The 27,006-nt window shown below is 38.2% G+C and overlaps 1 protein-coding gene across 1 annotated transcript in view; it reads right to left on the bottom strand.

Annotated features, from left to right (window-relative positions):
- Nucleotides 1–507: 507 nt before the first annotated feature.
- The window catches only part of IGF1 (insulin like growth factor 1), an 84,151-nt gene continuing 57,652 nt past the window's right edge, over nucleotides 508–27,006 (bottom strand). The window contains exons 3-4 of the mRNA XM_034778725.1: nucleotides 25,544–25,725; nucleotides 508–7,081 (exon numbers count right to left, since the gene is read on the bottom strand). Of these exons, the coding sequence (XP_034634616.1) occupies nucleotides 7,022–7,081; nucleotides 25,544–25,725 (242 nt within the window). The 3' untranslated portion in view covers nucleotides 508–7,021. The remainder of the gene's footprint in view (nucleotides 7,082–25,543; nucleotides 25,726–27,006) is intronic.

The raw sequence follows: 27,006 nt of genomic DNA, 5'->3' as shown, positions 1-27,006 counted from the left end.
TTATTATCCCTGGATCAACATTTTTTTAAACAACAATTTTCATACATTTCCTAAGTATTATGTTAACATGGTAGTGTTTTTGTTCTATGAAAATTTGTATAGAAATGGAAGTTGGTGCAAAGGAATGATATTACATTAGGGACAGCATGGGTAAGTACCCACAAACTTCAGGATGACTGTGAAATAAGTCACCTACAGGTAGCAAGGCCATCTGCCAGTAACCATCAAGATCATCTCCCTAAATCAAACCATATCTCAGCACTAAAACCTAATCTTCAACAGTGTTGGTGGATGTCCCTGTTTTGACATATTCTAACCAACTGGAATGTGCATTTATGGAATGTGTAGTTTAGACCAGAGTCTAAACTAGTTTTCTTTCCAGAAAAATCATATACCATTATAGTGTGTGTGTGTGTGTGTGTGTGTGTGTGTGTGTGTGTGTGTGTACATGTCTGGGTGAGGGAGAGAGAGGAAGGATGTTCAATACACAGTTGTTATTAACCATTATCCTTTATTAGACCTCACAGAGGTGTAAACTATACATACAAATACATTAGAAAGATACCCTCTTACAGTAATGCTTCACATTTTGGACCTGATACCAAGAGGGTTGCAAATATTTCAGTACATTCTACAAACCAAAGGGTGCATTAGACTTTATGTATACAGAATGACAGAGCCCTTTACTGAAATCAAAGTAGATAAAAGTGAAAATCAGTGAGTTAGCTCTTTCAACCTTTGGACCTACCAGAATGCATATAAAAGCCTTTAGAAGCATGGATACACTATCATTTATGGAACAATGTTTACTGATTTAGACAGTTTGTAGAGAGAGGGGAAGAAAATGGCTAAAATGGCATTACATGAACTGCAAACTAGCAAGAATCCTTGATTAGCTTTTATATTTGTACATATTAAAAGCTCCTTTCCTTGGCCTTGATGTTTGTTACTAGAAAGCCTATCAGTGCTAAATGGGGAGAATAGTGCAACAAATGACATTGTTGAGGTATTTGGGGGGTTCTGCAACACAATGATGTTACATACACAGTATGAAATATTACTTGTCATCAAGTAGTGACATCACATTGTGTGTAAGCACAGGATAATAAAAAAGAATGAATCCAGTTAGAGGTTTAGTAGGAAGTTTACTGGGTTGAAAGTGAACATATAACACTCGTCACTGTTGGGTTATAATGATTTGCACTGTTAAAACTAGTATTATTCAGTAGTGATAATCAGAAATTCAAGTGTCCACATTCATGCCTGCATCATGTAAACCCAGGCTTATTCAGGATATCAATTAAAGTCTAACAATGAATAAAGACAGGTCAGTTAATATTTCACTGTGGGAAAAAATGACCTCCTTAGAACTAAGTGCTATTCAGCATTTAGCACTTCTGGGTGGTCTTACAGACAGCTAGAGAGACAGAAAGAGTGCATATGATTTGAATAGCAATAGCAAGATGGCTAGTGATGCTGCTTTCATAATTTAACTTTGTTTCGTAAAATCATGAGGCTTTATGCTAACAGTGTGTTTAATGCACAACCCCAAAGACTACTAGGACTATGTAAAACAGAAACACCACATTATGATGAAAGCAACATAGTCTATTTGACAGCCAATGAATCCTGTGTCAGTGAAAGCACATTCAGAATGCTGATATATACCAACAGGCCACTTTATAACTCGTTTGATTACATCGAGTTAAATCAGATAACCATTGTGATTTATTATAAATGCATCACAATCATTATTGGATCGTTTGCTGCATTCCTATATATTTCAATTGTACAAGTTCTTCATAAATCAAAGTATACATTGTTTTCATTCATTGAGTGATATTAGGTAGCTTGCATATTTCTATTTTATGCAAGCTCCTCACTTAGTGGAAATAATGCTCAATTAAAACATAATTCATGTGGAATACTTATATCTATGTTAATCTGAAGGATTAATTTATTACAGGAAAGTACCAAATCATTAAGGATAAAATTCACCCCGTGTACTTAGCCAGCATGAGGTTTACAGCGCCACTTAAATCCACAAAAAAGTTCTTAAGTGATGTGTGGGCCCCAATACTGGGCCTTTGCACAAAGTGGAATTATATCCTATAATAGCAAAGTGTGCTTAATAAATTAAAGGTAATGGAACAGTTATTTACATTTAAAACTCATCAGGATAATATCCCATTTTCAAATATAAATTTGATACAACAAATCAGCTCTAATTATAGTTTTCTGGATACAATTTTGCTTTAATTCAAGAGTATATAAGCATGACATTAATTTAAAGTGTTACCAATATAGAAGTTCTTTTAATTCTGCATTTGTTTTGTTCTGATTGAGGGGCAGGAAGGTAATGAGATTGTATTATTGAATCAGAATAAAAGACACTGAGTCTTATTGTATTTTATCAACTATTCTTAACCAAAGCAAAGCGTGAAACCACGTGAATCTCTTTCCTAACTGGATTGATGCTGTGTATTTGTTAGAAAAAGCTTTCAATCAAATACTATGTAGAGGTTTTACATAGATGCAGATTTTTACAAGTATGTTTTGTGTATGCTTCCGGGAAAGAGTTGGTAGCAGCGAAAGTATCATTAGTGATTATCATGAAATGTGATTATCATGAAATGTATGAGCCATAGATTAGAAATTGGTAAAAAAAAAAAAAAAGTCCTTTCCACTTTTTGAATATTTGTCTGTGTGACTGGAAGGTATGAAGTCTTAGAGAAGTATTAAGTCCATTTATAAAGCTTAATTCAGATGACAATAAATGACTGAGATCCAAACTCTCCCCATTTTATAACACCCTTTGTTCCTATGTCAAGAAGGAGACTTTAACAATTTTTGTACAAATGGTATGTAATGAAGGATGAAATGAAAGAAAACACTTAGGCCAATATTTTCTAAACTGGGTGCCTAAAGTTAGGGTCTTAAATCCATACTTAGGCACCAAAATAGGTTTTCCTGAATTTTCAATAGGGTCTGTAAGTTTTACAAAGCTGGCCATCTATTTAGAGGCCTAAATATGGATGTTAGATCTATCTTTAGCCACTCATATTTTAAAATCTTGTCCTGAAGTTGGAAGAAATTCATGAGAAAAATTTGTAAGAAGCAGAGAAGAAAAATTTAATATATTGTAGGTCAAATTTCATTGCAGATTTTTTTAAAAAAGCACAATATACACCCTTTATGCAACCAGTATGAGACTTCCTAATGTAATGTAAGCATCAGGGAGGTCCTTGCTTTTGTATCTGTCAGACTGGTATCTATACTGTACTATATGTAATCAAGTTTCAGATATTATAACCTCCTTCATGTAAAAATCAAACAAAAGATGTGTATATATCAGATATTGTGTTGGACAATGATCGTCCTGTAAAATATTACAATGCTGTGACAAGCAAAACGTGTAGTGTAGGATTAAAATGAACAAAAAATTGCATTTATGATTTTTTTCTCTTTCAAGACAGAACTTTGATCCATTTGCTTTACTTTATGGTATTTCCACAGGTAAAATGGATAATTTATGAGGAGTCTTGCCAAGGCAGATTTAGATATTTTGTCAATTTGTGAAAAAAATCCTTTAAAAAAACAAAACAGTGATGCAAAGGCATTTTAGCTAGATTTGCCATTTGAAAAAATAACAATAGAAAAGTCTGTTTGAGTGAAACTTCGGCATCTTGAACATTTGTTTGAATTGAAGAAGTGTTCCTAAAAGAGTAACCAGCTGTATAGGTTGAGTCCCTAATAAATTATCACAATTCCTTTTAAGACTAAAAATAACTTTAAAATAATTTTAAATAGACGGATTATAACTTCATCAGAACATAAGTATTCTAGCCTATAGGTTCAGAGGATCTCTATTTGGGTTTAACTTACTAACTCTCATTCAAAAAATAATAAAACAATGAACTGTCATTTTTTGCACATTAAGTTGTCCATAGTGACCATATAAAGTTAAAAAAAAATTCACAGACTATTAGCCATATTTTTCAACTCTTTCTCACAACTCAGAATTGCTCAGTATTAGAAGATAACCTGTTTTTCATTGGCAATGATTTTTCTTCATTTCCCACCATGATCAGAGACATTGCTTTGTATTACTTTCTGTACAAGCAAAAACCTTATTGTATTGCTTGGGGCTAATAGTGGAGGATGGAGGGCTAGGCAGGAGAAATAGGGAGTGTTAATCATTCCCCTGAATTAGAACCTGGACTATATCATGTCACACTGACTATAAGCAGAATCCACCACTGATTTCAATGATATGGGACCTTCCATTTACTTCAGTGAGCTTTGAATCAGACTCATGGTTTCATGACTTTAAATGCTTTCCTTCATCTGTAATACCCACTTGGAATAAAATGTTGATAATTGTATTGTGTTTGAAAGCCCTTACCCTGGCCCAATCCCAATAATTTAGCAGATTTCTTCATGACTTTTTTGTGATTAAAAAATTGAAAAGTTATGGCTAGACATTTCTATTTCAATAAGCTTATCTATATAATTGTCATTTTCATACTTTAAAAAAATATTTATATGCTTTCTTTTATATTTTAGTCAAGTACTTTCTTAAACAAAACAATAGCACCACTTCGGCATTGTTGGCCAAATCGGTAAAAGGTAAAGCAAATTGCTACATATTCTTTTCTGAACTTGAGTTGTAATGCACTTGCTTGTTGAAACTGAGGGTCATTGAGCCATTGTATTGGCATAGCAGAGGCTTCATGCATTCATTCGTACATACCAACCATCAACAGAAGGGGCAATCTGACAATGGCTACTGCTTATGGATGAAATTCACTCCTGCCTAAGGCCTATACAAGGCCTATGGACCACAAGCCTTACAGACACATCTAGGCTGCATGTTCTTTTGGGCAGCGACTGTCTTTTTTATTACATTTGTGAGCTAGTGCCGTACGATATAACTGTGTTCTCTGATGGTGGTTCCTATTTATGCCATAATGCAAATAATAATAATAAGCCTTGTTCAGACCCTCCTCACAGGTGTGAATTTCACTCTATATGTGCAATTTTACAGCCGTGCAGAGCATTTATTTCTGCTATCCTTTCAAAATGGTTAGTTAGTGCTAATTACGATTGAATGTGGGCTCAAATCTTGCTGCCATTGAAGTAAATAGCAAAAACCATATTGACTTCAGTATGTGAAAGACTGAGCCCTTTTTGCACTGCTTGTTAGTCAACAGTCAGGTTTAACTCTCTCTTTTCTTTTAAACTTCAGTGAAATTCTATGTAGTAATTGAAAGTCTTATTTTGTATCAAATTTTAGAAGGTTAGGGTATTTCCTGAAATTTAGTCATTTAAATTTAACACTTTAAAATTTACTATGGGATGGAGAGTGCCGAGCTGTCCAGATGCAGAGTAGAACTATGTTGCACACCCTGAAGGGGTGTAGCGTTGTGTGTGCTCCTCCCCATAGTAGGTTATTCTGGTGATCCCTCTGCAACAGTGTTGGTTCCATATCACCCTTTATTACAGAGCTGTTTTAACCTTGAATCAGAGCGTCACATATCAAGGTTCTGTGAAATGGCACCGATTAGAAACATATAATCTTATTCCTCCATCACCAACGTATCTGAGTGTATAAAAGGTACAAAGTTACAGTCTAAAGAACTGCTCTGCCTAAAGAGCTTTTCTGATTTACAGAGGGATGCTGCAGTATAATTAACACTCGGTTTAGTCACGTAGAGATGTGGGAAGAAATAAAAGAGTATAATTAACGCCCTGTTATAAGAGCAGAATACTAATGTTTCTTAAGGATTTAGGGCCTGATCCTATGCACTGAAGACTGTTGACGTTTTTTTATTTACTTCAGTGAACCTATGTGTATATGTCTGTGTTCAGAGTTACTGTAACTGTATTCATGTGTTACTATAAATACTAGAATCCAAATCTCAAAAAGGAAACTACTGGAACTTCACATCTTTATTTTCTTTTGAAGGTGAGAAACAATTTTGAAATAAGAATCTAAAGCACTGAGTCTTTTAAAAAAAATATACTTGTGTGTTTTTTTAACCTACTTTCTTTTATTTCATCTTTGGCTTAGTTTTCTATTTTGCTTTTTACCTTTTACGGTTTTGGCCGGACCCTTTCATATAACAGATTATAAAATAGCACCATTGTACTATAAAAGAGAATTTTACATACTGTTTGATATATGTGTATTATTGATATGCTAAATTTTACATACTGCATTATATGGAAGAAAAAAAAAGTTATTTATACTGTTGCAAAACAATTTGTTACCTGAAACAATCATTGGTGGTCTAATAGCCTACATATGCTTTAACTGCTTCTAACAATCATTTGCCTCACAAGTTGCAACTATTTGCATCTTAGCAAGATGTGGAAAAATAAAGCTTTGTCTTAAATGTGTTTAACCCATATGCTGTCAAAATACCACAGATGGAATAAATGGATGTCTAAAAGTTGTGTTACTTTACTGCTGCTGCTACTGGGAATATCAGACTGTGCAAATATGAAAGGGGTAGACAAACAAAGTTATCAGACACTGTAAAACAAACAGCCTGTTCTTGTATAGAAGTGCAAAAAAAAAAAAAAAAAAAAAAAGACCAAACAAAACAAAACCCCAACTCTAAGCCAAGGCTGATGAATGACTCCAGCGGCCAGGGTTCATAGGTTAATTTAGTGCAATTGGATCCATCAAAGGCCCATAAATTTGCAGGCTTTTGAGGGGCACAGGATTTTAAGAGTTTTTGTGCAGGACATTTATAACAGGTTAATAATCAAGCAGCATTGTACCAACCTCAGAACATTTTTAGCACTGGGTTGGTTTATAACATTCTGCTCTCTAAAGACTTGATGTTGGAATGTTTACTTGCATTGTTTATTGGGAGAATGCCCATTGGTTGAGATTTCATCAAGCTTATAAACTATAGTTTTTAAGTCTTCCAATGTTTAACAAATAATTTATTTACAGTGAAGTGTCCTGCAGATGGCACATTCATTCTTCATTCTTGTGGATGGCATTTTCTTACATTCTGTAGTTCCTGTTTCCTGTGTTCCCTCTACTTGTATTCTTCAAATGCACTTCCTGAAAGTTTAAAAATATATTTTAATTAGTTTTTTAATCTGAGATATGGTTATATGAATAACTTGGGTGGGTGGAATTAGGATTAGGAATCATGAACTCCTTCATTCATATCACTGGTTCTGACAGCGATACTGTCTGCGGCCTTGGGCAAGTCAATCATGCAATATCTACCTTATAGAGGTTTGTGGCGATTAATGAATGTTTCTAAAACAATTGGAAGATGTAAATCCCTAGAGCCTGGGCAGTAGTGCATACTCAAAGGTTGATGATTTCCAAACATGTTTTCTGTCCACCAATACAGATATGAAGACGCAGATATCCTAAGTGCTGGTATTATTAGAGTTCTAACACCAAAACATACAGCACTGGGTCCTGCAGTCCCCTTGCACCCAGAACTCCCAGTGCTCCTGGCATCAGCAGAAAGAAAAGTACATCCAATTATTTATCTGATTTGATTTGTAATCCTGCTCCAATACTCCTGTACCTTTCAACAGTCTTACCAGATAAAAGTTAGCAATCAAGGGATACTCCAATGATTAGCTCAATGAAATACCGATTCCCCTTTATCAGATATTACTTCTTAATATCACTAATAAATAGTTGCCTCATATACCTTGGGTGGATAAATTTAAATATGATCTGGATCCACTATAACTTCAGGTCACATTTGCAGCTTCCTTGTGTAGCCCGATCTATAGATTATGGATTGATTATATTGATTACTTAAGAATGACCAGGTTTCAGAGTAGCAGCCGTGTTAGTCTGTATCCGCAAAAAGAACAGGAGTACTTGTGACACCTTAGAGACTAACAAATTTATTAGAGCATATCTATGAATCATAGATTCTTCTTCGAAGAAGTGGGCTGTAGTCCACGAAAGCTTATGCTCTAATAAATTTGTTAGTCTCTAAGGTGTCACAATTACCCCTGTTCTTTTTAAGAATGACCAGTTAACACTGAGGGTTGATAGGTTCTTGTCCCAAGATCAGGCCCAGTATTATTCACATTATTATGTAGTTGGGAAACCCAATGTACACAGCTGCAATGCTCACGCTATAGGAATTCTTCTATATTTACAAATAGTTTATTAATCCATTTAGCACAGTAACAAACATCCCAACTCAGTAAGGTAGATAGCAATACTACAGAATGTGCATCTGCACATCCATATACTCACACCATCCCTAGTAAAACAACCTGAAATGCTAGCCATCATCTTTCTCATCACCATCACCTTCCTCCTCATCACCAGTGACCATTATTCTGGCAACTCCCAAAGATTACATCTCTTTCTCCTACTGTCTGTAGGCTGGGATACCACTTTTATAATATGTTGTGCTGATGCCACTCTGATGCATATTCAGGAGGGATTTCCTCCCTTTTTCTTATTTGTATATCCTCAGTTTACTAATGATGGAGTTTTCTTCTCCTATAAGGTGATATATCAATGATCTCAACTTATTATCATATACATGAATTCGTCACCATGGCCCTCTTGTGGTTAGGTATCTGCTGATGTAGCTCATGTACCTGTTATGTATGTCAATTCATTGCTATGACATTCTTTTGATTGGACTCATGTTTCTGTAGTCTGAAATTCTCCTTAAACATTCTATTTTCAGCTCCCCAATACTTGAGGTTTTCCGTTGGGCCGTATATCTGTTCAAAGTTCAAAGGCCTCAGGCCTTATGCTAACTTGCAGAAGCTAATGTTTGTCAGGATACAGGCCTGTAGGTTCCTTGCATTACTGCTGAATATAATAAAAGCAGAATATAATGCAAAACAGTGAATATAATAAAGGTAAGCTGGCCCAATGTGCTATACTTGATTTGCCTCTCCCAGGCTTGGTAAAATAACTTTCCCTATCTGTCTCTAATTTTTCCCAAATGACTTCATCTCACATACACTCACCCCAGATGAACCCTTTAGTTTTCACTGATTCATTGCTGCCCCAGGCCACTTTATGCTGCTGGTCCCATATCTTAAAGATACCAAGGATCCTACTCTAATCCACCTCGATGACTACAACAAACTGGGAAAGGATAAATTATTTGCATCTTCAGCCTTACAATTTCTGCTATGACAATGGCTTAAAATACCAGCGTGATCATTGTTGCTCCAAGATGTGTACCGCCTCTAAGAAGAATTTACTAAGAGATGGGGAAAGGACAAATTATTTTACACAATATTTTTTTCCTTAAGTCAAGTATTCCAAAAATTATCCAAGCATATTATCTGTAAACTGGAAAGTAGCACAAAGGACTGTTCTTGATCTACAGCCATATTACATTGTAGAGGAAATGGCTTCCAAAAACTATTAGGCTAATAATGAACCATGCAGTTCCCTAATGAGCAGATATATCTTCTCCACTATTGTTGTACTTTGAATTTATGATAGCTTAGTCATCAAAGCAAAATATAGATTCTGATGGGCCAGGGTAAAATCATGTTTCCGTAATGATATATGGCCAAATGAGACATTGCTTATTATCCTGTCATAGCACCCAGAATTAGGTTTGAATCTGAGAAAAGGTGGAGTTGCTTCTCTGCTGTTCTGGTCACGGACTCAGTATCTTCATCGTTGCTGCTAGACAGAGGAGGCATTGGCGGTGGCAGCAGCAGTAGTGCACTCTAAAAAAATGGCTCTGCCCCAAGTAGCACATTTCCTACTAACATGAACAGCTGAGACCATTCAAGACTAACTGGAATGTCTGGTTAGTGTTTGGATCATCTCCCAAGGTCTCACATGTGACCTCTTCATGCAGACAATGACAGCAATAGAATAAAAGTATGCGGGGAGCTTGGTCTAGCTCACATCTGCTGGTTCACACATGTTGGTTTTAGTTCGATCATGCAGGGTTTTCTCAACAGTGAATGTCTTATCCCAATCACATTATGTAGAGTTATGCAATGTATGCCCCCACTTTAATTGATCTCCAAAAGCCTAGGATGCTCTGTCCCAAATTCAGCTAAAAAGCCCCCTTGCATTTCCATGTCTTGCTGAATAGATAAAAAACAGATGGAATCTAATTCACCGTATTCTTGATGAGAAATCTGTAATCATTAAATACAACAGTATATCAAATAAACTGGGACTGATCATCCAGCCCAGAGTGCCATGTTTTATCATTTTTTTATGGATCTTGGAACTCTTTGACACATAAGAATGAAATTCTTAAACTGAACAAATAATACAACAAATTATCCCCAAATCATCCAAAAATGAACAAAGTGAAGAAAAATAAAGACCCTACTATAGTCCTGATCCAAAGTGCTTTGAAAATCAACAGGAGCCTTTCCAATGATTTTAATAGGCTTTGAATGAGGCACTTGATCACTTATGCTGACATTAAAATCCGGAAATATATATATTTTTAAAATGGCTTTTTTCTTTTTCAACTATTTGAGAATCTGGTAGTAATTATTAAATACATAAAGCACTAGCTATGATCTTGTTCAGATGCTGGGTTCTGGGATAGACATCTCCTTGGTTGCCATAACAGACAGAGATAAGGACTACAGGCAATTTTTAACTGACAAAGCAAAGTAGCCATGCTTTCAATGGCAAAATGCCAAATGCCTGCTATACCTGCACAGAACCAGCACATTGGAGCCAATCCTCCCCTTACATCTCTACAACTCTACTGAAGACAATCAGGCTACGGAGGCATGAGAACAGAATTTGACCTTGTCTTCTTCAGCACTGACTTCTTGCACAGAAAGACCAGCCAATCCTCGGATAATGACTATCTCCATGATCTGAAGGGTCATTTAACTGAACCTGGCAAAGAGGATTAGGAAGCATGCAGTGGTTTTCTTAAGCTTTCAGGATGGACATTCAAACCTAACATTGGCATAAAAAGACCTCTCTGCTTTACTGGTAATAATAATAAAAAGTCCAATGTTTGTAGTTTACAGCCACTATATCTTAGTTACGAACCCTCTAGAGTCTATTTTGAAAAAGCTTTTTAGCTTTGTGGGCAATGTGGTCAGTGACAAAATAACTAGACTGAAAAGTCTTAAAGAAAACAGCCCAAATTCTGCTCTCTGTTACACCTACTGCTTCCCATTGACTTCAGTGGTGTGGCATGAATGCAAGAGGAGGTAGGATTCATGTCATTGTGCATATTTTGGCCTATGAATGTATATATATGACTTGTTAATGTGCCAATCACCAGAGATGCTGCCAATCTTTCAGAAATAAGAGAACTAAATCAGTCTCCACTTTTCCTCTGCTAATGATGTTTTCTTAATGTAAAAATATTAACTCCCACATTTTTTGGGGTCGAAAAGTCTATTTGGGGCCAAAAGTATAGATACACTCTTTCTGAGATGACCAAATATCTGAATTTTTTAAAGATCAGCTATGCTACTTGTACCTGGATGTTACTACATGGGGGCTAAGCAAGAACAAGGCCCTAAAATAAAAGAAAGGGGAAATTAGACCACGAGTTGTCCACTTCTCTGGCCCTTTTGCTAGAGGGTGAGGGGATGGTCTGGTAGTGAGTCCTTGTCCTCCCCTCTAGCCCTGATGTCTTTTAGAGAGATAAGGTTGGCCCATTAATTCCAGAATTTGCACAGTACAGTATGTGGGGTCTAAAACAGGACTTTCTTTTCTTGTCCTTAAGGTTGATTGTGACACCCTTACAAGAGTGGCCAATCATGCATTCCCAGAATACTGGACATTCCAGGAACAGTGTGGGCCCTCCCCCTGCCAGTGTGGCCTTGAATGCATGGCGCGTGCAAGGTCATGCCACACAGAGAACACCCTTATGGAGAGTACTCCACTCCCACCAGTGTGACCTCGCATGCTGGCTGGAGCAGAACAGTGCGCTCTTCAAAATAGCGTTTCCTCCCTCCCCCAATCTGTGATTCCAGACAAAACTGCATCCGGTTTTGTATCAGTACTGGACAGGGGACAAACCATTTAAAAACAGGACTGTCCATATTAAAAACCAGACCAATGGCCTGCCTAACCCTTACATGTACAAGAGTGATGGTGCCTTTTGAGCTTAAATCGACAGGCCTTTTAGTGCCCACTGTGGTAACCACAGCACTGCTATGTAGGAAAAGCCATAGCCTTCCCTACATCCTTGATTTACATACAGACTGTTGTGGTAATCTCTCTACCTCTTTGCCTGGACTGAAATTAATTTCCTTTGAGAGTGCTGGCCTGTACTTTTTCCAAATAACTGTCAAAACCCAAAACTCAATTTAGGGATAAATTGACTAAGTTTTTATTGGCAGAAGAGAAAAAAATCAGAAAAATAAAAATGTACGCTCTTAACACAGGATGTACAGCCCACCATATCTAGATTTATAAAATTAAATTCCATAGGAAAGCTGAGGAAAGCAACAATGTTACCTCATGGCCTAAATAATGGAGAGCTGCTCCCACAGTTTTATACTACAATCTTAGATATTTTATACATGAAAATCAGATTTCTACCTGAAAATCAGTTTTGTAATTGGTGTAATTCAGACTTTGGTATAAAGGTGTTACAAAGTACAGTGTACATTGGATTTAAAACATCTCTTTGCTAATTGTAAAAATATAGTGGTGTTTTCTTTTCTTGGTATTAGGCATATTAGCATATGGTTAGGTTATGTCCTCTGTAGTAATTTGTTTGCTTCTTTACATGGATAACTACATTCACCTTAGCTGGGCTTTAAGTATAAAGACTTTTCATCACACAAGGACTTTCAATTTTAGATGACAACGTCTATTGTTTAATGATTCTGGCTAGATAAATAAACAATTTTTTTTAACAGACTTCAGTTAGCTGTCCTATTGTATTACTAAGAAATCTAGGTAATACCTTCCAGCAGAGTATTCCAATAACATACAAAGGAACAAGCACTTTTAGCGACTTTGGATAAGCATAGTTGAGCAAAATAATGAAAGCCAAATAAATGTAGGTACAATTAAAATTAGACAGCTATGTCACAATACATACGCAGTGTTTAGGGATATCAGTACCTAAAACTCCATTGGACAATACAGATTGAATCAGAGGTCTGCCTCATATTAACAATACACTGTGACCATATGTGGGACTGCCCTTAAACTCAGTGGATGTTCGAAGACTTCGGTTGAAATTCACTTCTGGAGCTAGAATGCCAGCACAAGGGCTGTTCATCAACTTTAAGTTTTATTTTGAGGAGTTAAGTAGGATATAAGTTGTGTGCTGACCCTCTGCACAGGGCGTGAAATTCATCCTTAATGAATTTGTATATATTTGGTGAAATCATGGCCCCACAGATGCAATGGCAGAATTCTTATTTACTGCAATGGGGCCAGGATTTTACCCATGTAATCACTGCAAATCCTAAACATATAAAGTATGTTTTGAAAATATTTGCTCAGTCTTCCCAGAATACAACATAATAAAACTTTAGATTTGAAATATTAAATAGATTGTATGTGCTGCAAAAATATGATGTGTATTCAAAGACTAAAAATTCACTAGTGTCTTAAAAACATAGAGTAAAACTGATTTTTAAAAAATGGATTAAAAATGTTAGTTTAAAAGCTGCATAGACTAGAAATGGGCTGATACTGAAACACCCATCAAATCCCTGACCTATCAGAAGAGGACACCATTAAGTCCATATGATTTTTACTATAATTACATCTGCTTTAAATACAACTGTTTAAAAAATAGATTCTGTGTAATTTAGTGAATTCCAATGTATATTTGAGCATATAACTTTTCTTATGCAATTGCAGTATGCTTTGCCCAAAGATGCTTGGGAGCTCACGATTTATATCTTGAAATAATTTATTGAGCAATAGCATGTCATCAAATTGCCCTATGTGTATTTTACATTGCAGTTGCAGCCAGTTGGATCAAATTCTGCTCACAGTTACATTGGTGTAAATCTGGTGGAGCTCCACTGGCATTTTTGTAATTCACTCCCAACGTTGGAATTTTTCACGTGTAGCTTGGAAAACTTGGCAATAAAACATACACTGTTTAACAATTTAACTGTCATCTAAGGAATCAATGCAGTTGTCTGTGGAACCTAATCTGTTATAGCAAGGGGAAAAATTACTGCTGTCTGGTACTGGTAAAAATATACGTAGTACTGATAATTATTCTTGCTAATTTACATGCAACCAAATAAGGTAGAATAGAGGAAAATTACTGGTGGCTATTATTATTCTGCATTGATTATTTCAAGTTAAGATAGCTGTAAATGTGTGATTTTATGTTTGCAGTATTATATATGCTTTATTTAGAATAAATATTTAGTTGATCACCACCACATAAAAGCCATAGAAAAAAAATGTGGGTTTGAGTGTTACTGAAAGTAAACTCATTAGTTTTTTTTGACATATGCTAACACCTAACTTGCTTGAGAGAGGTTGGAAAATGGCTTTTGACATGGGACATTTTACAGCACTGATTTTACGGATTAGCCCATGCTGCTTTCCGCAGCTCCCATTGGCCGGGAACAGCGAACCACGGCCACTGGTTGCTGCGGGCGGCCGTGCCTGTGGATGGTCAATGTAAACAAACTCTCCCGCAGCCCGCCAGTGAATTACCCTGACAGGCCATGGCAGGTTGCCCACCACTGGATTAGCTTGTTCAATGAAAAGCTGGAGTTGGTGAGGATTTTTTGGTTCGCCGTGACCCTGCACACACTTACACACATGCTTAATTTTACACATTGAAATAGTCCCATTGAATTCTATGTTTAAAGTGAAATGTTTGCAGGATTGGGATTGTCATGGCTGGGTCATGGCAGCCAGACCTAGTAGTCAGAGCCAGAGTCTGCAGACACAGGACAGAAGCCAAGAGTCAACTGGGTTGGGACACTGGAAGATCAGAACCATGAGTTGGGAACCAGTCAGGCCAAGTCAGGATATTGGGGCCTGGAGGTCAGGAACCGCAAGTCAGATGTCCGGAATCAAGCCAGGTTGGAATGCCAGGAGACCAAGGGAAGAAAAAGCAGGCAGTAGGTAGCAGGAAGCACAAGGCACACAGTCCAGAGCAGGATGGAGGCCAGTTGTTCATACAGCTTCCTGTTCCTGCTACTGGCTTAAATAGGGCCAGCAAGCCAATCAGGTGCTCTGGGACTCTGTCAGTTGGACCTCATGGATGGAGCCTTACACTGGAGCTGGCTTCGTTGGTCTCAGGTAAGCTATTGCCAGCAGGCTGCTAGGTGGAGGGATGGAGTGTGGATGCTCCCATGAACCTTGTGGGCCCAGGTTGGAGACCTGTGGGTCATGACCAGGCTCTTGTTTTGTAATAATACTAGAGTGACCTACAAAAGGCAAAGTATTAAATTCCAGTAACTTCACCAATATCTTCACAAGTCACATTAAAAAAGGGCAACTACATCACCTAAAACCATTTCACATTTTTTATTGCATTTCTCTTTCAGGCTCAGGCCAGCTTCCTCTGTGCTGAGATCAGAATGATTGGAGCACCCTACAGGAGAATGGGGACAGCTTGTAAATGGTAAAGGTAAGTTATTATTTATTTTATGGGAAGTTGTGATGGTCTATACTCTTATGGTCACCACTTTTACAAGACTATGATAAATTTTGTATAATGTATGCCTTATTGAGATATAATTTAAAAATTATAATCTGCTGAACATTATTGTCCTGGTAAAATATATGTAGCAATATTGTATGTAACGTTATAAATTTCTACAGCATAATGTTGCTGTAACATGTTCCAGAGTTAGAAAGGCAGGCTCAAACCAGTTTTTCAGAGACAGAGACACACTAGCACCCCAGACAGGTGTTAGGGGCCCATCACCTATTTAAATGACCATCCTCCAGTGGGGCAGGAGGAGAGATGTAAACAAGAAATTTACATTTCATGGATGATTCAAACCTCACATCTGCAATGGACTGTGTGTCACCATGACTCAGCAAGGATGTTTCTAGCACTAGCAATTAAGTTATAAAGTGGGAGGAAAACATCTGACTACACCTTTCCTCCTCTTATCTCTCTGTTCATGACATCATCTATCCTCAAAGAACTGAGCTAAGGTGCCAGTGGTCCCAGGCTGGAAGGAGACCTAGCCTGTGAAATTTACAGCAGCGTATGATGAGACAAAACCTTTGCTTTTAAGGACACTTAGTTTGTTAAGTTAGGTATTAGCTTGTGTATTACTCTTTGATTTTCTTTTGTAACCAATCCTGACTTTTATGCATCAATGCTTGTAAACACTTAACTTTATTAACTACACAGAGAGAGAGAGATTTTTTCTTATTGTTTTATCTTAACCAGTGTGTTTGGATTAGAGTGTGTGGAAAGCTCCATTTGGGATAACAAGGCTGGTGCACATATCATTTTCTTTTGATGAAATGACAAACTTTCTATGGGCTTGCATTGTTCGGTGGTGTGCTGGATAGTACAAGATGCTCATTTCTGGGGGGAACAAGGCTGGGACTAAGAATTTGCAGGTGTTGCCCTGCAGTTTAATTCATGAGTGACTGGTCAGAGAGCTCATGTATTTATCTGGGAGTGAATTTGCATGCTGGAAGCTGTGTGAGCGTGCCAGTAGTGGATGTTCTGACTGCAAAGCAGTGTAAAAGACACCCCAGGCCAGACAATTAAAGGGACAGAGCTGTTCCATGGTCTAGATTGTATCCTGAGGAATGTCACAGAAGTCTGATAATTTTCTTTCACAGATCACTTTCAATGGAAGAATACTTTTCAGCATGAAACAGTATAAATGGTTACCTAACTTTCAGCCCAGATTTGACTAGTTTCTGACTAGTCAAAATACTTCAGTCTAGCCACAATGGTTATCTCAGGCTGTGACTCTAGAACAAGCTATTGGCTTTTTCAGCTATGACTATTTAAACTCTTGGTGCTGGCTGGACTGAAAATTCCATGCTGGAATTAGGGCATTTTTAAATTAGAAGTGCAACAGTGTTCTCACCTTCTGCAAAGCTTGTGAATTTTGCCAGTTGATCTTGGAAGTAAAAAATTTTGATATGTTGCTAGAAACAATTGTGGTTTTGTATTGGAGAAAACCAATTTTCATGATAAAATAAAAAGCATTTCCTGTCCACAAATAGTCCTTTCTGCCCAGAGGAAAAACAATAACCTGCAGTTGGCTGCCCTTGTATGCTGGGACCCCAAAAAATAGTATCTTTGGACAAGGGACAGCCTTATCTTTCTTGTTAAGTAGGGCACTAAGGTCCAGATCCTTAAAGGTATTTCTGAGCCTAACTCCCACTGAAATGAATGGGAGTTAGGTGCCTAAATACTCTTGAGACTCTGAATCTAACACCCTGGTTAGCTAGTGAGTATAGGGATTCCTTTGGCATCCTTTCAGATGGCTGCCTGCGAACAGGTTACTTCCCAAGGTTTCAACATTGAGGACCAATAGGAGCTGTGTGTCGGAGTTTGCAACCTCCCCTAACCACCAATATCCAGAAATCCTGCTGGAAGGATGGCATGTAAGACTGCACTTGCTCAATATGGAGTTTGTTGTTTGGCCTGCAGCCCCACCAGCTCGCCCTTCTCCACATATTACTTTATCAGATTATTTCACACCAATGATAGCAATTGTGCATGTTTGGCGTAGTAGTTGGCTGCACTGGGAGAGGGTCATTTGGTAAAGGGTTGTGCACAGAAGAGCAGTTAAAGGGGGTGATGAGAGGTTGGCATACTGAGGAGGGCGGAGTTACAGTTGCAGTGTGTGGTCTGTAGTGTGCCGTAGTTGTGACAATATTTTTTTTTAAAGAGATACCCATCATTGATGAAAAGTAGGACTACCAAAAAAATAAATAAATTTTTTTTGAGCCAAAACCCAAATTCAAAGTCTTCCTGTTTGAAACTTATGAAAAGAAACCAAATAAAAACTACAGGGAAAATGCAAAGGGAATAAAAACAAACCACCTGTGAAATTTCACTCTCATTGGCCATCAAGTTTTAGAGCAAAACAAAAAATGATGTTCTATTTTAAGTCAATTTTAGAACTCACTTCTAACTGTAGAAGTGTCTCCATAACAGGAACTCCCTATATCACTGAGGTATTGTGAGGCTTAAATTTGTTGACACTATAGCTGTGAAGTGCTTTGAGAGCTCTGGGAGAAAAGCACTGTAGAAGTGAAAATTATTATTGATTTAGTTCTGGGACCTGCAGGCCTATGAGATGTGGCTCTCACATAGTTTTTCCTCCAGGGAAGAAGGAGCACAGATGTGAAACTTCTGTTTCTGAGAAGAAAATATTTATTTTCAGAAGATTCCCCAAGCTCAAAATCTGCATTAATCACTCATAATGGGAAATCAAATTCAGACTTATTCTATTTCTTTACTATAAAACTCAAATTGCCTTATGTTGTACTATTGTAGTCTGCTGAATTTGATTTCTGTTGTTCCTCATGGTACATCTTTTTATGCAAAACCTGTATGTAAAGTCTTAGCCTGTTACCTTCTATCTGATGAACATACTGGGTCAAATTCCCACTGAAATCTGTGGGGCTGAATGGGTGTAATTGAGTGTAAAATGTATCTCATTGACTTATTAATGGTTTTTACTGTAACAGAAAAACTCAAACTTCTCACAAGACACTCATCAAATTATAGGAAGCCATGACTGAAATATAGCTTAATCATAAATAAATATGCTATTCCAATCTTACTTATATATGTGAATTGGCTCATCACATCAGAGTCACTGAAACAACACAGAGAATATTTAAAAGACTTTCCAATGACCTTATCAGCAGGCTATTATAGGGGTTCTAAAGACCTCCAGAACACCTGCTTTCACAGGCAAGAATAATCACTGTTATATTTGTATTGGCTTAAAGTCATGTTATGATGATGATGACCTACTTCTAGTAACTTAATTTCATTCTGTGGAGCTCTGTTACAGAAGGATAGAAACATTTAGGCATAGTCCAGAATTACTAGACTTTGCTCAGACATGCAGGGATAGAGAAGTTGATCCCTTCCTCAGAAAGAAAAGTAGTCTCCTTCCAAAAAGTGCTTATGCTGGCTTTGATTTTCAATGACGTTCAGATATTTTATTGGACTTCAGAGTCTCGTTACTCACCAAACCTCAGTACTTGTTGCTTTATAGTACACTCCTACGTTGGTCAGTTTGTTGGCACCAGCTACACAAAAAATCTTCAACCGTGTCTTTATGTAGGTGGGCAAATATGGGGTCAAATCCTCAAATTCCTTATTCAGTTTTTATTTAGGCAAGTCCCTCTTTGACATCAACCGGAGATATGCTTGAATAAGAATTGTCAGCCCTAAGGTCCCATTCTTTCAAGCTATTCTGCACAGGAGAATCTTTGTGCCCACACAGAGGCCCACTGAAGTGAGCGGGGCTCTGTACAGACACAGAATATGCTTGCAAGATTAGGGCGTAAGCAAGAACTTCAGGATCTGACCCAGAGGGCCTGCTTCAAAGCCCACTGAAGTCATTGGAAAGACTCCCATTGGCTTCAATGGGCTTTGGAGCAGGCTTGTGTTGAGGAACTATGCAATGGGTATTCTGAAGCAGATAAAGAAATTGTGCACAACCCCAAAAAATCTTTTCCCATTTAACATAATTAATTTGATACAGTAAAATGAGAGTGCCAGATCCTGGATTAACAATCAGCTAAATATATTCATATATGGCATGCCTTAGAGGAAAAGACCTGAACCTCATTAGTTTATTAACCTTGCCTTCTCCAATGGACACTTCCAAAGTTGACTGCAAAAGCTGTGAAATTTATTAAATTTGAAAATGTACCTATTACAAAAATCAATTGCTTGCCATGTTTTCTGTTGTCTCATCTGTATGCTATATAAAATCTGAAGGTCTGTGAGCTTGTATTTATTAATTTTTTTATTTCAAAGTGAATTTATGTTCATGAAAAGTCCTGCATTGACAGCCCTAGAGACTGAAGTCCCGGAAGCTGCATGAGCTTTGAAATATCCTACATCTCTATTTATTTTGGCATTCTGGCTTTGCATTTGTAAGAGCTTGAATTCATGCTCCAATTAAATTTTCCCTAGGTACCACAGTTTTGGAAAAGCTATTCCATGCAAGGAACAATAAAAACACATATTACATTAGTTTAAGTGGTTCATAAAAATGGTGTTTTTCAAACACTAACTCCAGCACCTATAAAAGCCATTATATAGTATAACTGTCCTTTTTATTTAAATACATTTAAAACTTGCTTTTCAGTTATAACATCTAGATGCATATTATTTCTACAAGTTCCTGAGTTAGTTAATTCATCCTTCTTTCCAAAGTCTGCAGTATGTTAATTGCATTTTGAACTCTCTAGCCTATGAGCTGTAGGAGAATCCGCTGTTAAAATATTTCTCATGCTTATTTTCATTTCATGGCAGTAGTTAACATAGATGAATGGAGGATTAAGGGAGAAAGAAGCTCACCAATTTTGGTGGCTGTCATCAGGCAGAGGAAAGTTTGTCTCATCAAACTTTATATAAAGCATTCTTCTAAAAATGTTCAATTTGTCTTTGTTTTGCTTTCTTTTTACATTTCCCCCCTTTCCCTTTACTTTATCCCTTCATCTGTTGTAGATCTGAGTTTCATTCCTTCCATCTCTTTCTCTGTCTCTTTTGTCTCAGTCTGATTTTCCCCATGCTTAATGCTTAGCAAACATTTCAGTTAATTTTTCTCTCAGATAGTTCTTTGTTCACCTCCATTTTCTCATCGTTTTTCCGACTGCCTCTTTTCAACTCTCTTCCCCTCCCATTTCTCCTTATTTATTTTCTCTTTCTTGCGCAGATTTTTTTTTCTCTCCCATTTTTCGAACTCCAACTTTTTCTGTTGTTCTGGTAAGTGATTCCCTTTCTCTTGGTTTCCTTGGGTTCTCTCTCCGCCTCCTTCTTCTGTTCTCTTTCAGTCTTTCCATGTATTCTCTCTCTTCCTCTCAGGTCCCTTAATCAATCCATCCTCTCCTCTTTCTTCCCCAGAGTGTGCTCTCTCTTTCTTCTTCCCTCCCTCTTCTCTTGTCCCCATTTCCCCCTGCTTATCTCCCACTCTCTTCTGGCTTTCCTTCCCCCAGACTTCATTCTCCCTCTCCTTTTCCCTCCCATCGTGCTCACTTCCCCCTCCTGGTTCTCTCAATAATCCCTCCCCTTCACCCACTTTTTTCTTCTTCCAGTATCCTCCTCCAAGCTCTCCCTCCTTTAGGATCATACTTTAGGTTTTGGGAGGATGTAGGGTGACCAGACAGCAAGTGTGAAAAATTAGGACGGGGGGTAATAGGAGCCTATATAAGAAAAAGACCCCAAAATTGGGACCGTCCCTATAAAATCGGGACATCTGGTGAGGATGTGAGGACCTTTCTGCTAATCCTTCTTCCCTTTGTGAGGAGAAGTGTGTTCCAAGGTGATGAGGGCGGCCCTATCTTCTGTTTGTGTGGAGAGGAGAGCTGTCTAGAGGGTGACTGATTGTTCTTGTGGCCCTCAGGAGGAGGTGTGTCATGGGGAACCAGTAGGGAGCTGCTGGGAATCTTCTCTCCCTTCAACCACGGTGAGATTGTTTTTTCTCCATCTCCTGAGGTCATAAGGGTGTGAAGCACAAAGAGGAGTTGCCATAGTCCTTCTCTTCTTTTTTTCCCAAGGCAATGAGCATTAAAGTGCTGGGACATACAGAAACCACATAGGTTGTTGCTCTATGGTTGATCTCTGCCTGGAGAAGACTCCTCCTCATACATTCATAGTGGGAGGTACATCTCTGTGGTTGTCTCTCAGCAAGTATTACAGAGCCATTTCTTCAAAGCGTTGAAAAAGCCTTGGGGAAGAGGTGGGACAGGGCTTGCTTTCTCTCAAAAAAGCAGGATGTTGCATTTCTGAAAAGACATTCAGACCTTTGAATTTATTTTTAGGACTACACCTCTACCTCGATATAATGTTGTCCTCGGGAGCCAAAAAATCTTACTGCGTTATAGGTGAAACCGTGTTATATTGAACTTGCTTTGATCCACCGGAGTATGCAGCCCTGCCCTCCCGGAGCACTGCTTCACCGCATTATATCCGAATTCGTGTTATATTGGGTTGTGTTATATCGGGGTAGAGGTGTATCTAAATTCTAGTTTGCTCTTCTGTAACTTTCACTGAAAATGCTTTATCAGCTTTAACTTTTGCAAAGTATAAATCTCAATAAGCTGACCATTCATTTTTATTTAATTTGATTTAATTAAAATCCTTTTCTCACTACTGTTGGTATTATTATGAATTCAGCTGTCAATTTGGATTCTGTCTTTAAGGAGAAAAAATCCTTCATGTAACTTTGCAGAGAAGGTCCTACAGGATACAGTTGTGACACCAGGCTACTGCACACTGTACTCAGTCAAATGACCTGGGCAGACAGGCCTAACCCCAGAAGATGTGCTGCACAATGTAAAAGGCAAGTTACACATAAAGGAGAGATGCTCAGAGGCCAAAACAGGAGACCAAGGTGGAGACGTGTCCAGATGTGACAGTGGCCATGGGCAGCTTACTTAGGGTCATTTATATTGTAAGCTCATCAGGGCAGGGACATCTTTTACTACATACATGTACAGCACTTAGCCCAATAGGGCCCCAATCCTAGATGGAGCCTCTAGGCACAACTGCAACACAAATAATAATAATGGGGACTCAGAGTGCTAGTGTAATGTATATGTGAAATAATAATGGAGAGCAAGACCAAAACAAGGAATCAGTGGACATCATTTATGTCTGTATATAATAGCTGTGGTGAATATTAAATTAATTTGGTTTTGGGGAAAAATGCCAGAACTACAGCTTTGGAGACTAAAGTCATCTATTAATTTACAGAGTAGACACAGCACTCTTGGGCAGTTGAAGTGAAAGCTTCTTCCTTAATGTCCCCTCATTGTGCCTCTGTTCTGAGCTAGTGAGAGAGTTCTGAGGAGATCAGTTCATGATCATGTAGTGTTTGGCTTCTCTATTGAAAATGGCACTTACTGCCAACAGTAGTGATGGTTTTATGATGTGAATACTTGTCCAATGGGATCCGGAGTGAGGTTATAAACTCACTTTCAGTAGATCCACAGTAGCCATCTGATTACATTTGGACAGTGATGAATTGGTAACGTAAGAAAGTAAGAACATAAGAATGGCCATACTGGGTCTGACCCCGGGGCCTGTCCCAGTATCCTGTCTTCCGACAGTGGCCAATGCCAGGTGCTTCAGAGGGAATAAATAGAACAGGCCATCATGGAGTGATCCATCCCCGGTTGTCCACTCCCAGCTTCTGGCAATCAGAGGATAGGGACACCCAGAGCATGGAATTGCTTCCCTGACCATCTTGGCTAATAACCATTGATGGACCTATCCTCCATGAATTTATCTAATTCTTTTTTGAACCCTGTTATAGTTTTGACTTTCACAACATCTCTTGACAACATGTTCCACAGGATGACTGTGCGTTGTGTAGAGAAGTACTTCCTTTTGTTTGCTTTAAACATGATGGTTCTCGTGTTATGTGAAGGAGTAAATAACACTTCCTTATTCACTTTTTCCACACCATTCATAATTTTATATTTCTCTAGCATATCCCCCCTTAGTGGTCTCTTTTCCAAGCTGAAAAATCCCAGTCTTTTTAATCTCTCCTCATATAGAAGCTGTTCCATACCCTTAATCATTTTTGTTGCCCTTCTCAATTCTAATATATCTTTTTTGAGATGGGGCAACCAGAACTGCACAAAGTATTCAAGCTCTGAGCGTACCATGGATTTATATAGTATCATTATGATATTTTCTGTTTTATTATCTATTCCTTTCCTAAAGGTTTCTAACATTCTGTTATCTTTTTTGACAGCTGCTGCACTTTGAGGAGATGTTTTCAGAGAGCTATCCACAATGACTCCAAGATCTCTTTCTTGACCGATAACTGCTAATTTAGATCCTATCACTTTCTATGTATAGTTGGGATTATGTTTTCAATTGTGCGTTTCTTTGAATTTATCAACATTGAATTTCATTTGCCATTTTGTTACCCAGTTTTGTGAGATCCCCTTGTAACTCTTCACAGTCTGCTGTAGACTTAACTATCTTGAGTAAGTTTGTATCATCTGCAAATTTTGCCACCTCATTGTTTATCCCTTTTTCCAGATCTTTTATGAATATGTTGAACATCACTGGTCCCAGTACAGCCTCTGGGGGGACACCACCATTTACCTCTCTCCATTTGGAAAACTGACTATTTATTCCTATTCTTTGTTTCCTGTCTTTTAACCAGTTACTAATCCATGAGAGGTCCTTCCCTCTTATCCCATGACTGCTTACTTTGCTTAAGAGCCTTTGGCGAGGGACCTTGTCAAAGGCTTTCTGAAAGTCCAAGTACACTATAGCCACTGAATCACCCTTGTCCATATTTGCTGACCCCCTCAAAGAATTCTAATAGATTGGTGAGTCATGATTTCCCTTTACAAAAGCTCTGTTGAATCTTCCCCAGAAACCTGTGTTCATCTATGTGTCTGATAATTCTGTTCTTTACTATAGTTTCAACCAATTTGCCTGGCCATGAAGTTAGGCTTATTGGCCTGTAATTGCCAGGATTGTCTCTGGAGTCTTTTTAAAGAATTTGTGTCACATCAGCTATCCTCCAGTCATCTGGTACAGAATCTGATTTAATTGATAGGTTACATACCATAATTACAGGTTTCAGAGTAGCAGCCATGTTAGTCTGTATCCATAAAAAGAACAGGAGTACTTGTGGCACCTTAGAGACTAACAAATTTATTTGAGCATAAGCTTTCATGGGCCACTTCATCGGATGCTTATGCTCAAATAAATTTGTTAGTCTCTAAGGTGCCACAAGTACTCCTGTTCTTTATACCACAATTAGTAGTTCTCCAATTTCATATTTGAGTTCCTTCAGAACTATTGGGTGGATACCATCTGGTCCTGGTGACTTATTACTGCTTAATTTATCAACTTGTTCTCAAACTTCCCCAATTGACACCTCAATCTCAGATTTTTCTTCAGATTTGTCACCTAAAAAGAATGGCTCAGGTGTGGGAATCTCCCTCACATTCTCTTCAGTGAAGACCGATACAAAGAATTCATTTAACTTCTCCGCAATGGCCTTATCTTCCTTGAGTTCTCCTTGAGCATCTCAATCATCCAGTGGTCCCACTGATTGTTTGGCAGGCTTCCTGCTTCTGATGTACTTTTTGGTGTTAGTTTTTGAGTCTTTTGCTAGTTACTCTTCAAATTTTTTCTTCTCCTGGCTAATTATAATTTTACACTTGACTTGCCAGAGTTTATGCTCCTTTCTGTTTTACTCTGTAGATAACTTAGAGGTGAAATATTCCATATTCAAGGAACCAGGCATTCCCTTGACAGACATTACTTTCTAAAAGTGCCACTAAATCTTTGAAACCTATATTTGAAATCTAGGGGATATTTTAAATAAGAGTCACAATCATGATGCTTTTCCTTATTAGTTAAAACACATATTACTTGCTACATGACCAGGCTTGAGTAAAATCTCCTACCCTTTGTGCTTTTGGCATATCAGTGTGGCGCTGAGCACGTACAGAGCGTGCAGATTTGGGTGGCTTGATAGGAGCGCAGTACATTTCCAGCCTCCTCAGGTCACAGCTCTGGAAGCAGCATTCATCCACTATTCCCTTGTGGTGTAAACGTCTACTGCTGGATCCATACCCTGTTGGCTTACCTGCACACAACACAAATGGGAGAGTTTTATTGTTGGGGAAAAAATGCAAAAGCCTCAGTAGCACTCCTATGATAGGCTGCATTATTATAGCTGGAATACTGGTGATAGCTGTAGTTAAGGCTGCCTATGTGTTTCCATTCTAAGATCCTTTCTTCGTTGCTCATAACTCTCTGAATCATTCACCTGAAAACGTCCAGGCTTTGTCTGTGCCTAAGAGCTATTTTATTTTAACCATTGAGAAAAACCATATATTTTCTTATTATAAAAATGTTGTAAAAATGTTTTTGGAACTATTTTAGCACTAAAGAGGTTGAGGGTAGGAAGCTTAAATTTGGCAATGTACCTGTCGTCATTGGGGTGAAAACTGACTTTGAATTGGTAGAATTAGGAGTGATTAAAGATCATAGTTTGTTCATAAAAATCATAGAAAATTAGGACTGGAAGGGACCTTGATAGGTCATCTAGTCCAGTCCCTTGCACTGAGGCAGTACTAAGTATTATCTAGACCAGCTCTGACAGGTGTTTGTCTAACCTGCTCTTAAAAACCTCCAACGACTTTGGGCTAGTCTACACTAGAATGGCTACAGTGGCTACACTAGAATGGCTACCGATGTAGCTGTGCCACTCTAGCGCTGCTAGAGCAGATGCTTTGTGCCAACGGGAGGGAGCTCTCCGGTCAGCATAATTACTCCACCTCCCTGAGCGGCAATAGCTTCTCCTGCTCACATAGCACTGTCCACACCGGCACTTAGCTAGATGTAACTTATGTCGCTCGGGGGTGGCTTTTCCCTGAGCAACTTAAGCTATAGAAAAGTAAGCGCTAGTGTGTGCAAGCCCAGAGATTCCACTGCCACCCTAGGTAATTTGTCCCTGTGCTTAACTACCCTTAAAGTTAGGAAGTTTTCCTAATGTCTAACCTAAATCTCCTTTGCTGCAATTTAAGCCCATTGCTTCTAGTCCTGTCCTCAGTGGTTAAGGAGAACAATTTGTTCTTATTGAATTTCATCCTACTTATTTCAGACCATTTCTCCGGTTTGTCAAGACCATTTTGAATTCTAATCCTGTCCTCCAGTGCGTTTGCAACCCTCCCAGCTTGGTATCATCCACAAATTTTACAAGTGTATTTGGTATGCCATTTATCCAAATCATTTATGAAGATACTGAATAAAACCAGACCCAGAACAGATCTCTGCAGGACCCCACTCAATATGCCCTTCCAGCTTGATTGTGAACCATTAATAACTACACTCTGAGTATGATTTTCCAACCAGTTGTGCACCC

Source organism: Trachemys scripta, chromosome 1 (assembly GCF_013100865.1).
Source record: "Trachemys scripta elegans isolate TJP31775 chromosome 1, CAS_Tse_1.0, whole genome shotgun sequence".
Taxonomy (NCBI): domain Eukaryota; kingdom Metazoa; phylum Chordata; order Testudines; family Emydidae; genus Trachemys; species Trachemys scripta.
This window is presented reverse-complemented; position numbering and strand designations above follow the sequence as displayed.